Here is a 12,213-nt window from a genome sequence, read left to right on the forward strand (position 1 = left end):
TTGAAAAACTCTGGATAAATTTACAATGAGAGATTTATTCTGTAATTTTAATATACAGAGATGTATCATTTGGTAAACTACAACCAAGCAAGTAATATTGCATTCATGACAGGTACATTCCAAGTTTCAAATAATAAATTTAAAAAAATTCTCTGTTCAGGTTGACTGCATGACAAATATACATCCTAAACTAGGCCAGTAAAGCAATTATAATAATTAAAAATATTTATAGTCAGTAGTCATAAAGAAATGAAATATGAATAATCATTATGAACTAATCCTGAAATGAGGGTGTACAGTGCTGATGTCCAATGGGTCATCTTTCATTCACTTTCTAGATCAATTTTTAAGATACATTGTGCTTCTGCATTTTTTCCACTGGTATATCTGATTTTGACTGACTGTTATTATGTTTTCCAAAAGCAATTTTACAGCTAAAGCATAGCAACATGTAAGATCTAAAACATTCAAAGGCAATTAAACAAATAGGAGGGAAAGTTAAATTGAAGAATCAAATGGATATTCATGAAGCAGACTGACAAAAAGTCATCACTAGTCATGGAAATGACATATCATTAAATAAAGTCGCACATTAATATGAACTACATTGTACAGTTCAGAAAAACTATTTATACAACCAGTACAACATGTTATTTTAGTTGTAAAATATCTGCTTATATAGCTATAATATATACATTGCAAAGATGATTGATATTTAAAAACAAACTTGAAATGAACAATGTGAGAAATTTCATAATGTCAATAAATATTTGATGCATTATATGATCCACAATGAATGAGGAACACCATCAAAGATCTGTTCAGATTCTATATGTACATAAAATTAACAAGATCTCTGTACCATTCCTATAACAGCAGTTGATATATGATCAACAAACGTGCACTTAGTCTTGTAGGACTCCTTAATGTAACTTAAAACTGGACTTACACAACATGTTCTTTAAATCTGTCTTTTCATAAAACTGCTCGATTGTCATAAGCTAGATATTTCTTTGCAAATCGCAGAGTTCATGATTCTTTTTTCTTCATTTAAAGATTTTTCTCCTCTGGTTTGCTGATCAATTTAACAGCCTTTACAGACATCTATAGAATCACTTCAAGTATCTGAAATTAAAAAGAAAGAAATTTTGGTCAGTTTGTCTAGCTAACAAAATTAAACACATTTTGGATAGACACATAATAAAAGTCCCCCCACCAAATTCTCTGCACACACATGGCCACACACAAATAAATATAACCTGGCTCCACAAGTGTGAAAGAAGAATAAAATTGCCATAACTATTTTCAAGGTCTGCCCCATTAACATCAAGATACATTTACATTATGTAATGTGTAAGAAAAATGTGAAGTGCAAATAAAAGGGAAAATTAGGATGAAGGAATTGCTTTTGAGCTAGAATATATGTTCCTCAATAATTTAGTAAAACTATTTTTCTTGTATGAAGAATTTGGAATGGCAAAAGTGGGCTGTGCAAGGATGACAGAAAGTTTGCACATGTGACTGAATGTGTGCAGATTTAAAGTTCAGATTACAAAGAAGACAAGACTGGTAATGATGGGTTCATGATTGAAACATTAGGTGACCAGTACAGGATATAATACTTAAAGGCTGCACACAAATCAAAAAAAATTCTCCACAAACATGCTTCTGTTTAATGGTAAAGAAATGACCAAAAGAGAAACTGTGATCACCCAAGGCAGTATTTGTTTGGGAAAAATTCATTCGTGGTAAAGAAAGCATGGTGTGAGGTTGACTGTGGAAAAGTAATGTCTGTACACAGATGGTTCACACTCTCAATAACTCGGTCATAGGGTGAGGGTGGGGATGACAATGTGAACAGCTATCAAACCTGCAAACAGCCCTATCACCCAAGCTAAGAATGTTTTTTATTCAGGATGTGGCTGATAGCAGCTTACCTTCATCCTGACTGCTGGAGAGAAGACAACACACAACAATTTATATCAACCACAGACTTATAAAAACACATAAAACAATACAAGACAAGACAACAAAGGGGAAAACAATGATAATCTAAATTGCCCTCTGAGTGTTACCTTTGTTAAAAGTTGTTAGAATGTTAATATGTACACATGATGATAATATGGAAAAGGAGCAAAGCATACATTTTACTCAGGGAAAAGAAAGAGTAGAACAGTGTCCTGGGTAAAAGATACCACAGTGATGTTTAGTAACAGCTCAATGAGATTGATGTCTCAATTCCTGTTGTAATAATGCAAAGAACTGCCTTCAAAAACAGGTGAATGGTGATGGCATTTTTAAATTACCAACCACATTACAAGTCATCTAGCGATATCAAAGGGAAAACTGAAAATGTGCAGTGTAAGTAACATGCAACTTTTCAATTTATTTTGCTGTTTGCAAGCTAACGCAGTGTTCCTAATGTAATATTTAACAACATTCATGCAGCGTGTCCTTACTTAGCTGCCCAGTCCGTCCTTCCAGTGACCTGCACCTGCTGCCCTGACCGGACACCTGCCGAATTCTTATTAAGTGACGGTAGCACTGTGGGCTGCTGTCTTTTCCAGCCTCCAGCTCCATAATCTGAAAAAAATAAGGGTTAACAAGAATTAGGAAGAGATCAATGTAAGAAACGTGTATTAAAATCAGGCAATTCAAAAGTCCTCTTTATTAATCAACTTTGATTTACAAATCAATCCTGAACTTCAGGCAGGATTTTGAGCATGGTAATATTAGCACGAAAAATGAGCATGCTACCCTTGTAAATCATGAGCTAGAGGATAACATTAAGGAGATATGCACAGAAACTAAATATAAAAGGCATTTAACCAAAAATGTGCCAACTAAAACAAAATAAAAAGGCATGACTCACTGTTTTTATTTGCAGAGCCCAAGAAGGAGGGGACATAGCCTGTTGTAGTGCCCCCTGCATTAGCTGTGAAGGAAGAAAAACAAAAAGGTGCAACCATCATAAGCAGAACAGACACCAAAATGAAATTAATTAAATTATCCATTATGTAATACACCGTTTAAAAAAGACACGTCAAAGCAATCCAAAATAAATTAAATAAAGACACAAACAACATGACAAACAATACCTGAAATATCACATCAAAATAGTTTTTTATTATTACTATTTTTTTTTTTTTTTTTTTTTTTTTTTTGCATGTAATACTTCTATCAAAGGTATATATCAAAGGCATAAGTTTATAGAAAAACCTTTAACACGTGAACATTGCTTTTGCTGTACAGCACCTAGCTTGTTTAACCCAGCAGTCACTGTTGTTGTTACTTACCATTATTTGTCCTGTTAATGTTCATGGTCCCTACATTGGCTTTATTTGTCCCCCAAGTAGAGGCACTGTATTTGGCACTTTCTCGTGTGTTGATACCTTAGGGGAGAGAAAGTAAAATGGTGAATACTGCTTTAAAGTTAGATTATCTATTTAAGCTTTACATATTTTTAATCTTTATTTTTGATTGTTCCCAAACACCTTAAGAAAATGGTCAGACTCTTCAATGTGCTACTTCTTTACAACTTTACACATATTCTGGCTATTACACCAAGATGGTGATAACAAATGAGTTTTGGCATAGCTTGATTACTACTGTCAGTTACCTTACCTGGTAGATACCTGGCCTTGTTCAAGTAATGTTGCTTTGCTGAAGATGCTGAGGATCTCCCAGAGCCCATTCTACCAACAGCACCAACTGGCTTGTGGACAGGCTTCTCTTTAAGACTACTGCAATACACATAGTATGAATAGATATAATATTCAACTGTTTTATTTAGAATTTCAATGCACAAATAAACCAAACTATAATATTCACCTCCTTCAAGCAGTGGTTTGAAAACATCTACCAAAAGAAAACTTACTTTATCGATCTTTATTGTTAACATGCAAGATTAAATTGTCACAACAGTTTATATTATAAATGTTGCTGATGGCATTGGCCAACGCACATGAGAAAAATTACAAACATGCCAAAAAACTGTCCGGTTTACACCTGCCATTACTAACTAGCCTTAATGAGGACTAATCTTGTGCACATTTCCATAGACACCATTCACCATTATTTACCTCAAGAAGTCATCATCCGTCTGTTTCTTTCCTACATGAGCCAATGGCTTTTTGTTTATACTAGAACTAAAGTCCATGTCATCCCAGTCATCCCAGCTGTCATGACCAGCACCCCAGCGCTTCCGTGATGTACCACTCTTTTTAGTTGTAGTAAATTCCTGCAAAATAATAAATAAAATAAAATAAAATAAAATAAAATAAAATAAAATAAAATAAAAACATGCTCAATGGGAAAACACCAAAAACTTATTTGACTTCAACACTTCAGAAAACACAAGTAAAATAATTTTTGGAAATGTTCCATTATTTGTAATAATTTTTTTAAGCATAATACAAAATGCATACATCTTCACATCATGAATACATTTAGGTGCATTGGTCAAAACAAATGTAAAAACAAACTTACATTTGTTGTCTGTTTCTGTGCTTGGTTAGGTATGGCAGGTAACACATTCTGTTTCTGCTCTTGTAAAGGCCTGTGCACTTGCTGGGGGGCCTGATGAGAAGACACAGTGTTCCTCTGTTGCGGTGTTTGTGTTGTATTAACTCCAAGATTCTGACCAACTTGGAAATAAGGATACCGAAGTGCCTGACTTGCTGTTGGCCGTTTCTTAGGGTCCCAGAGCAAGAGATCTCTCATGAGACTGATAGCGTCATTGCTAGCATTTGGGATAAGTGTCTTAAGATTGGTGGGAACACATTGTGGCCACCTGAAGTTCATGGCTGCTGCTAATTGATGTCCCTCTGGCCAGTCCATCTGAATGAATCACAGACAAAAAATTCATTAACAACTATAAAAATTGAATCTCATTAAGTATGATAAATGGTAATTATTAACATACATTAGAAAAGATTTATAAAAATTGATGAATGACAACTTACAAATCAGGCAAAAAAACAACAGATATGAATTAGTTTGAAATCAAACTTTTTTGACATCTAAGGAATAATTACAATTTCAGGTTAACACAAACCTTTGTTGGCGTGCCTAGGACAGAGCAGATTTTAAAAATCTCGTCAATTTCACTACTTCCAGGAAAAAGAGGGCGTAACGTGTACAGTTCCGCCATGATACACCCAACTGCCCACATGTCAATAGGGGAGCTGTAATTGGTGGACCTGAGAAGGACTTCTGGGGCACGATACCTGACAGAAAAAAATATTTTCAATTTGAATATTTGAACCATATTTTGGTGAATTTTTTTTAGCATGTACAGTGATAACTTATATTTCAGTTCTCTTTAGGTAAGGAAATCTTGAAACACTTTGCCAAAGTGTGCCATATGCTTAATGACATATGTTAATATAACTGTAACCAGAAAACAAATCATTACAACTATTACAATATTGGTAGTACATAAATACCATAAAAATAAAAGAAAAATGTTTCATTTGCATACCAATTTTTTTCAAACTCCAACTATTATATCAAGCAAGATTCTCAAAATCTGAATGACAATATGAAACAACAGCAAATACACAAGGTGCTAGGTTACAAAACCAAGCTGCTGCGGCGCCATGGCTACAACCAAGCATTTTTTCCTGATAAGGTCAGTTCAGTTTCTTGTATTATATATCACCACCCCAACACCTACAGTAAGTGCTTAGTATTAAAAATCAATAAATATAAATCATAGCTTGCACCATATACAAATATTAGTATTGTTAGCAAAAAAAAAAAAGAAAAACTAACCATCGTGTAGAAACATAATCTGTGTAGGGAGGTCTGGAGCGGATTTCTCTGGCCAAGCCCAAATCCGCAATTTTTACCAGTTCAGGCCCCGTGCATAGGAGGTTTTCAGGTTTCATATCTCGGTGGAAATAACCTGGACAGTTATAAAGCAAGGATTATAAGGTGCACCATGCACACAAATTGCAACCCACCACATGAACCCATGTGTGCCACCGAGTGTTGTTGGGAGCATGTCTCAGCATTAGTTACGACCACTTTTTGTTTACAGTAAACAAGGATGGTAGCCATGGCAATTGAAATCAGCAAAAAAATTCATTGAGTATGATCACACAATGAAACCATCTGGGACTTTCAGTAATTACTGTAATTGATTTGCTGTGGTCATATCATAGACATGCAACCAACTTAATCCGGTTTTTAATTCATTATCTGTAAAGCGAAGCAGTCTCTCATGCTCACAATAATTTCCACAAAAACCAAAAAGATGTATGCTGGCTGATTGCCAAAGCCTTGGGGATGGTTAATTATTTTCATTCCCTGGGGACTCACAGTGTGCATGTGAAACCATTTCCCTTTACTGTGCAACACACACTATGCATTAGCCCATGCCACACACTGAATACAAAGACATCATTTTTACCATCTAGTGGACACATAGTCAGTGTAAGGTGGCCGTGACCGTGTCTCTCTGGCCAAGCCAAAGTCTGCTATTTTAACTAAATCTAGGTCTGAGGTCAGAATGTTCTCTGGCTTTAAATCTCTGTGGAAAAAGCCTGTTAAAAAGAGCAACATTTAACAGATTTATGCTACTTCAATATTTATTCATAATAGACTGGAAAAGACTGTTTGTCGTACTCAATTTTCTCAATAAGCTTACCTTGAAAAAGTAGAAAAATGAAAAAAGGAAAATAAATGAATCGAAGAAAGACAGGCAGAAACAAAGAAATATCTTACCATGTTTATGCATAAAAGCAAGCCCCTGCATCACCTGATATGTAATGTTTCTAATAGCAGATTCAGGAAAGAGTTTGTCTCTGAAAAAGTAAAAGAAAAATGTTACTATTAAGATTTCAAAGGTCATAAGTCAAAAAAAAAATCAAGAGAAAAAAGCTGGATGGGTATCACTGATCATTCCAGTAAAAACAAATAAGCCAAAACTGGGAAGTTCACAGAAAATAGGTATATCATACAGTGTTAATAAAAAAACAACACATCATGTAAAATCATTTACTTGAATCATATATCCAGCTGACATTTAGCAGAATACTAAGTGTCTCAGATAGCAATGTATGATTTATCTTTAATAATACTGAAGTTAATTTTTTGCACACTTATTGCAGTTGTCTTGCTAACAGGGAAGGACTGAAATTGACAGATATAACTTAAAAATTCAACAAGTGTGTGTTCAATCCACCAAAACATTAAACAAAAGATTGTCTTCATATATCACTCATACTGTTGTAACTGTTATTGTGAGTTTTGGATACATGTAAATAACCAGACAGGTATCAATATGTATGAGCAAGCATCCAGCACCCTTTTGCCTACCGTCTCCCCTGACACTGACAACACTAATACAATTTCCAATTGAGCAGATATTGATTTGCCAGACTGTGTGCATGGGTGTGTGTCACATACAGGTTAATGTGCTGCAAATCCAGCCGATCAATGCAGTGAGTGATGTTGCTGTCCGATATTAAAACACTTTGATTGAAGTAGTTGGTGGAAAAAAACAATTCCCAATGGTGTTGAAGGTGCCAGGCAACTAAGAATAATGTATTTTACTCTTTATCAAATTACCTTTTGTTTCTTTTAAAACGGGTTGTTTTATAACTGACCTACTTGTTATTATAAAGGGATATATTTTCAATGGAGTTTATGATCAATATTTCTCGAATGTTTGATTTTGTTATACTTTGAACAAAGATCTTTTTTGCGACAGCACAAATAAGCTGAATAATCAATAAAAAGTCATGTTATAAACTGACTGTTCAAAATGAAACATAATAACATATATTGCTTTCTAATACCAATACCAGTGCATCATTACAGTTTGCAATACACTATTCTTAATATATTCTCACCTCGATTTCATCATGTCATATAAATTCTCCTTCATGAATTCAAAAACAAAAAACAGTTGATCATTTTCTCTGATTACTTCTTTCAACTTGACTATATTGGCATGGTTCAACTTTCGTAAGGACTGAAAGAACAAAAAAAATTACTGCATAAAACATGCTATCAATATGTCAAAATATCAAAACACATTTAGTGTAAATAAATTTTTCAATAATATTTTTACACACACACACACACACACACCAACTACCTTATGGATTTTTTCATGTATTTCATTAATGATAAATATATAAATTGATTCAAGTGCTTTTGAAAAAAAATTAACAAAGTGGTAAATTAAGTAATCATGCTAAACCTACAATTAAGTGGGTTCACCAGCTTTAAGGAATTAAAATTAAACAAGCACTGAAGCAGTGACACAAAGTAAGGTCAGACTGGGCATGATAAAGTGAATTTTGATAGTTTGCCACCCATTAATTCCCTGGGTACCATGTCAACACTGTTAACTAAGGACAAAATGGTCACCATTCATGCCGACTTCTATCTGTTTGCCAATGGTATTAGGTTTTGTGTTTCTATGTACCTATGGGTAGACTGAATAACCTACATTTTGCCTTCAGCATACCTATGATGCACAATTGGCTATACAACTCTGTCTAAAAAACTGTCAACCATCAAAGGAGCATCTTGTTGTTGTGTGAGCCAAGGACAAGGATTATACCATTATTTCATTATAATATCATCAAGAGAAATGTCTAATATCTAGTCTTTTAATCTTATCCATAAGTGCTTCAGTAGATCTCCTAATCCGTCTGACGTAAAAAAAAAAAAAACGAATTGGCAAATAAATTCACAATGATTCATACTGTGCACAAATACTTTACATAAAAAGCATAATAAATTCTAAAATTGGAAATTAAAAAAAAAAAAAATTATCTCACAGCAAAAGAAGAAAATTAATCAGCTGTAAACCCTGTCTCCATAACAAACACCACTCAAGGTATCCAAGAATCAATCTATATTAATCCTCAAGTTACACCTGGTAATTATGAAAATAGCTTCAGGTAAATCACCATATCTCTGGCTCCAATGCAGCTAATCATGATGTATTATCCCGTGGAAAAATCCATTTTCTCATCAAAGCCACAGAATGCTTGAATGCTCTTTTTCAAAAATACTTACAAACGTATAAGATGGGTTCAAAAAAAAAAAAAAAAAAAGAGTACACACAAACATGATGACATATAGGGAAAAACCAACACAGTGATAACTTTATAAAAAAGAAAATCTTTCAATTTTATCACTTACCTTGACCTCCCTTAGATTTAAGCATTCGTCCCACGAGTAGTACTTTTTCTTCATTCTGAATTTATATAAAAAAGGATTGTACAGGATTAACAAAATCTATAGTGCTTCAAATACTTGATATAGAGAATAAGATAACATCAGTCACCAATTTCACCATTATAGATTAAAAGCAAAATAATAATTTTATTCTATGTAGCTTTTCCTACAACAAACTGGCTTATATCAGTTCTTACTGGTGTAACGATATTTCAAATAAAAAACCAAAAACCAAAAATGAAAAGGTATAAATACAGTTTAAATTAAGAAGGAGTTAATGAATTTGTAAAATTAATACTTAACGTCAGTTAACTCTACTAACAAAATAAAAAATCTGAAAGGACAAATGAGAGGTAATTAGCACAGCACTTACTTTTTAATAGCCACTTTTTCCCCTGACTCTGCTGCAGTGGCCAGTAATACACTGCCATATGTCCCATCTCCAAGCTGTTTTGAAATATTGTAACGATTCATTGTGAGGAATAGTTAGTGTTTCCCACTAATATTTTTTAAAAAAATTCTTTCTCTCTCTGTTTATATAGATATATTTCCAAATTTCTCCAGTATTTCATATAAAATTATGTGTCTTCTTCTTTTTCTGTTTTGCTATAATTGTGCCTGTCAATTGCACAATGTCCAGTATATATTTTTCTTTGAAATCAAATATGTTTTTGATTTTCCTTCCATGCTTATAGCTATACAGTCCCTTCAACTTTAAGATGACCCATGGACACCCTGAAAGGATAAATAAAAATACTTCATCAAATCTATTACTATCTATAGGGTATAGGTTACAGTACCCATACTGAAAGCGGTCAAATAAGTTAAAATACTTGAACTAAAGCTGCTAAATACTTCTACATACACTATAATATCATAAGGACCCACCCCCACCCCCAATATGTATGAAAAAAAGACAAAATATTCACTAAAATAAGGGCCAAAATAACAAGCAAAGATATACCGAAATATATAAAAATCCACAGATTCAACGTTTGCATGCTATGTTTACCCTCCATGATGTACTGGTAGCATATGTCAAGAGAAATTGTGTCATGTGACTACAAATGCCCATTATGGACAGACTATTCATATATGTGATTTATATATGTTAAAATATTAAAAATATAACTCTTCTGTTATAAATATAACGTATCCTTTATTCCTAAAGAAAACATGGATATTATATATTTTTTTCAATCAGATGACAACTGACATCAGAGAATTTAAACAAACTAAAACAATTGGGTTCTATAAGTCAAAATCTTAATATTCTTTCACAGAGGCAGCAAGTTACAGAGTTAGGTAGAGTCAGACAAGTCCTATTTGAACGGTACACCCAGACCATATTACTACGTTAGACATGTACATACTAGTAATATAATTATACATGTACCACACAGAGTGCGTGCAAAAACTATACAGCCTAATAAAAAAAAAAAAAACACAATTTTCACAATTCGACACACGGTAATAAATTAACCCTGCAAACACATTATTCAGCGCTTGACATCGATGTTTCAACTTTCAAAACATTTAACCGAGCCTGGCAACTAGTTGTTTCTTGTCTTCCTACGTTAGTTTGTGACCCAAACCGTGTGTAGAGTAATTTCAACATTTTTCAAGTATATTCTATCACAATTCCACAATAAAGCCCTCACAATCTACCTTTTCCATGCTGCCATACTGTTTAATAACCTTTCCAAGTCCAAACAACACTTCTCTATCCCTTAAAATAGTAATAAAACACATTTTATTGGAAGGGTATCAATCTTACCTTCTCGAATCCATGGACTCCATGTTGTTTATAACTATTTGCTTCATTTGCATATTGGATACTAAGGCTGTAATTTAAAAACAGTCCGAAAGATGGCGCGTATACCAAAGAACACTCCACACAGTCTCGTCAAAATTGTTATATCCAGGCTGTTGTAAGCTTAGTAAACATGTAAGTGAACAAATAAATAGACCATATTTTTTATTTTTAATTCAGCACAAGGATAGGGACTTATGCCAGGAAAAGCCAGATAATCACACTCATTCTCAATATATAGGTCCATTTGAAGAAAAACAGAAAAGTGAAAAATACCGTAGGTATTTGCGATTTCTACTTTTTGTGAATCTCGATCTGCTCACAGAAAATGCTAAATCTAGCTTTTTTTGTAAATCATGGGAAAATTTAAAATTCATACCTTAGTAGTATAGAAATAATTCTTAATTAGTGAGGAAAAGTCAGTATTTTAGCAACGAATATTATTTTAATTTGCACGAAGTTAATTATACATTTACTAACAAAAGTTTAATTGCGCTAAAGGGGTATTACGAGATGTGCGTTAATTTTAGCGACACATTTGTCCTTAACCTCAAGAATATATTTTCACAATGCCCAGTAAGGAAGTTTTGGAAATTACTTTTTAAGAGAATACAGATTTGCCGTGTTTCGTGTAAAACATTTAGCATCTAGCTAATCTTGGATTTAACTTAATTGAAGATTTTATTAATGGCTAAAATATGACAAAAACTGCAAACAACTAAAAAAGGTGACCTGCACTAAAAAACGCAACGAAGGTTTTTTCATTTTTTAAGGTACCCGGTGACACCGCAAAAGTTGCCACAAGCTACTTTTTTTATGCGAGAACGAATAAATCTAGTAATTATTTTTAATTTTTTTCTTCATTTGCTGGACTGATGTCAGTAAAATTCCACTGGGAAAAACAAGTCTTCCGTTCTCTTACTTTACATAAAACAAAAAAGTTAAATGGACCTATATATTGAAAATGAGTGTTATAACGTTAACGTTTCATGTATAATTAGCCCGATGAACATGCCGTTTCAAGCATCCTCTGAACCCAGGGTGAGTCTTTTCGGTTTCTTTTTTCATAACCTGCATCAAAACGACTTCATCGGCTCTCTTGGGTCCTTGTCATATTCATGGAAGCCTACTGGCCACCGGCTGGCAACCGCAAACGACAGGGTTTCAAAGACCAACTCATCGAACGCACTTGAAAAAAG

The 12,213-nt window shown here is 33.6% G+C and overlaps 1 protein-coding gene across 2 annotated transcripts; it reads right to left on the reverse strand.

Moving 5' to 3' along the window:
- Nucleotides 1–15: 15 nt before the first annotated feature.
- LOC106176143 (serine/threonine-protein kinase ICK) lies at nucleotides 16–11,078 on the reverse strand. Of its 2 annotated transcripts, none has more exons than XM_013558389.2 (14): nucleotides 10,979–11,078; nucleotides 9,575–9,936; nucleotides 9,166–9,220; nucleotides 7,860–7,981; nucleotides 6,730–6,809; nucleotides 6,416–6,548; nucleotides 5,057–5,228; nucleotides 4,489–4,839; nucleotides 4,083–4,240; nucleotides 3,625–3,743; nucleotides 3,297–3,392; nucleotides 2,873–2,935; nucleotides 2,460–2,583; nucleotides 16–1,125 (listed from the first exon to the last, which is right to left on the reverse strand). In XM_013558389.2, exons 2-14 carry the CDS (start codon nucleotides 9,673–9,675, stop codon nucleotides 1,113–1,115), a joined length of 1,587 nt encoding a protein of 528 aa, XP_013413843.1. In that variant the 5' UTR covers nucleotides 9,676–9,936; nucleotides 10,979–11,078; the 3' UTR covers nucleotides 16–1,112. The 2 variants fall into 2 exon arrangements, with proteins under 2 accessions (XP_013413843.1, XP_013413842.1); XM_013558388.2 differs by lacking the exon at nucleotides 6,416–6,548 and adding an exon at nucleotides 5,776–5,908 and having other exon boundaries at nucleotides 10,979–11,077.
- Between the last annotated feature and the right edge of the window lie 1,135 nt (nucleotides 11,079–12,213).

Source organism: Lingula anatina, chromosome 1 (genome assembly GCF_051362555.1).
Source record: "Lingula anatina isolate TDL-2025a chromosome 1, LinAna3.0, whole genome shotgun sequence".
NCBI lineage: Eukaryota > Metazoa > Brachiopoda > Lingulata > Lingulida > Lingulidae > Lingula > Lingula anatina.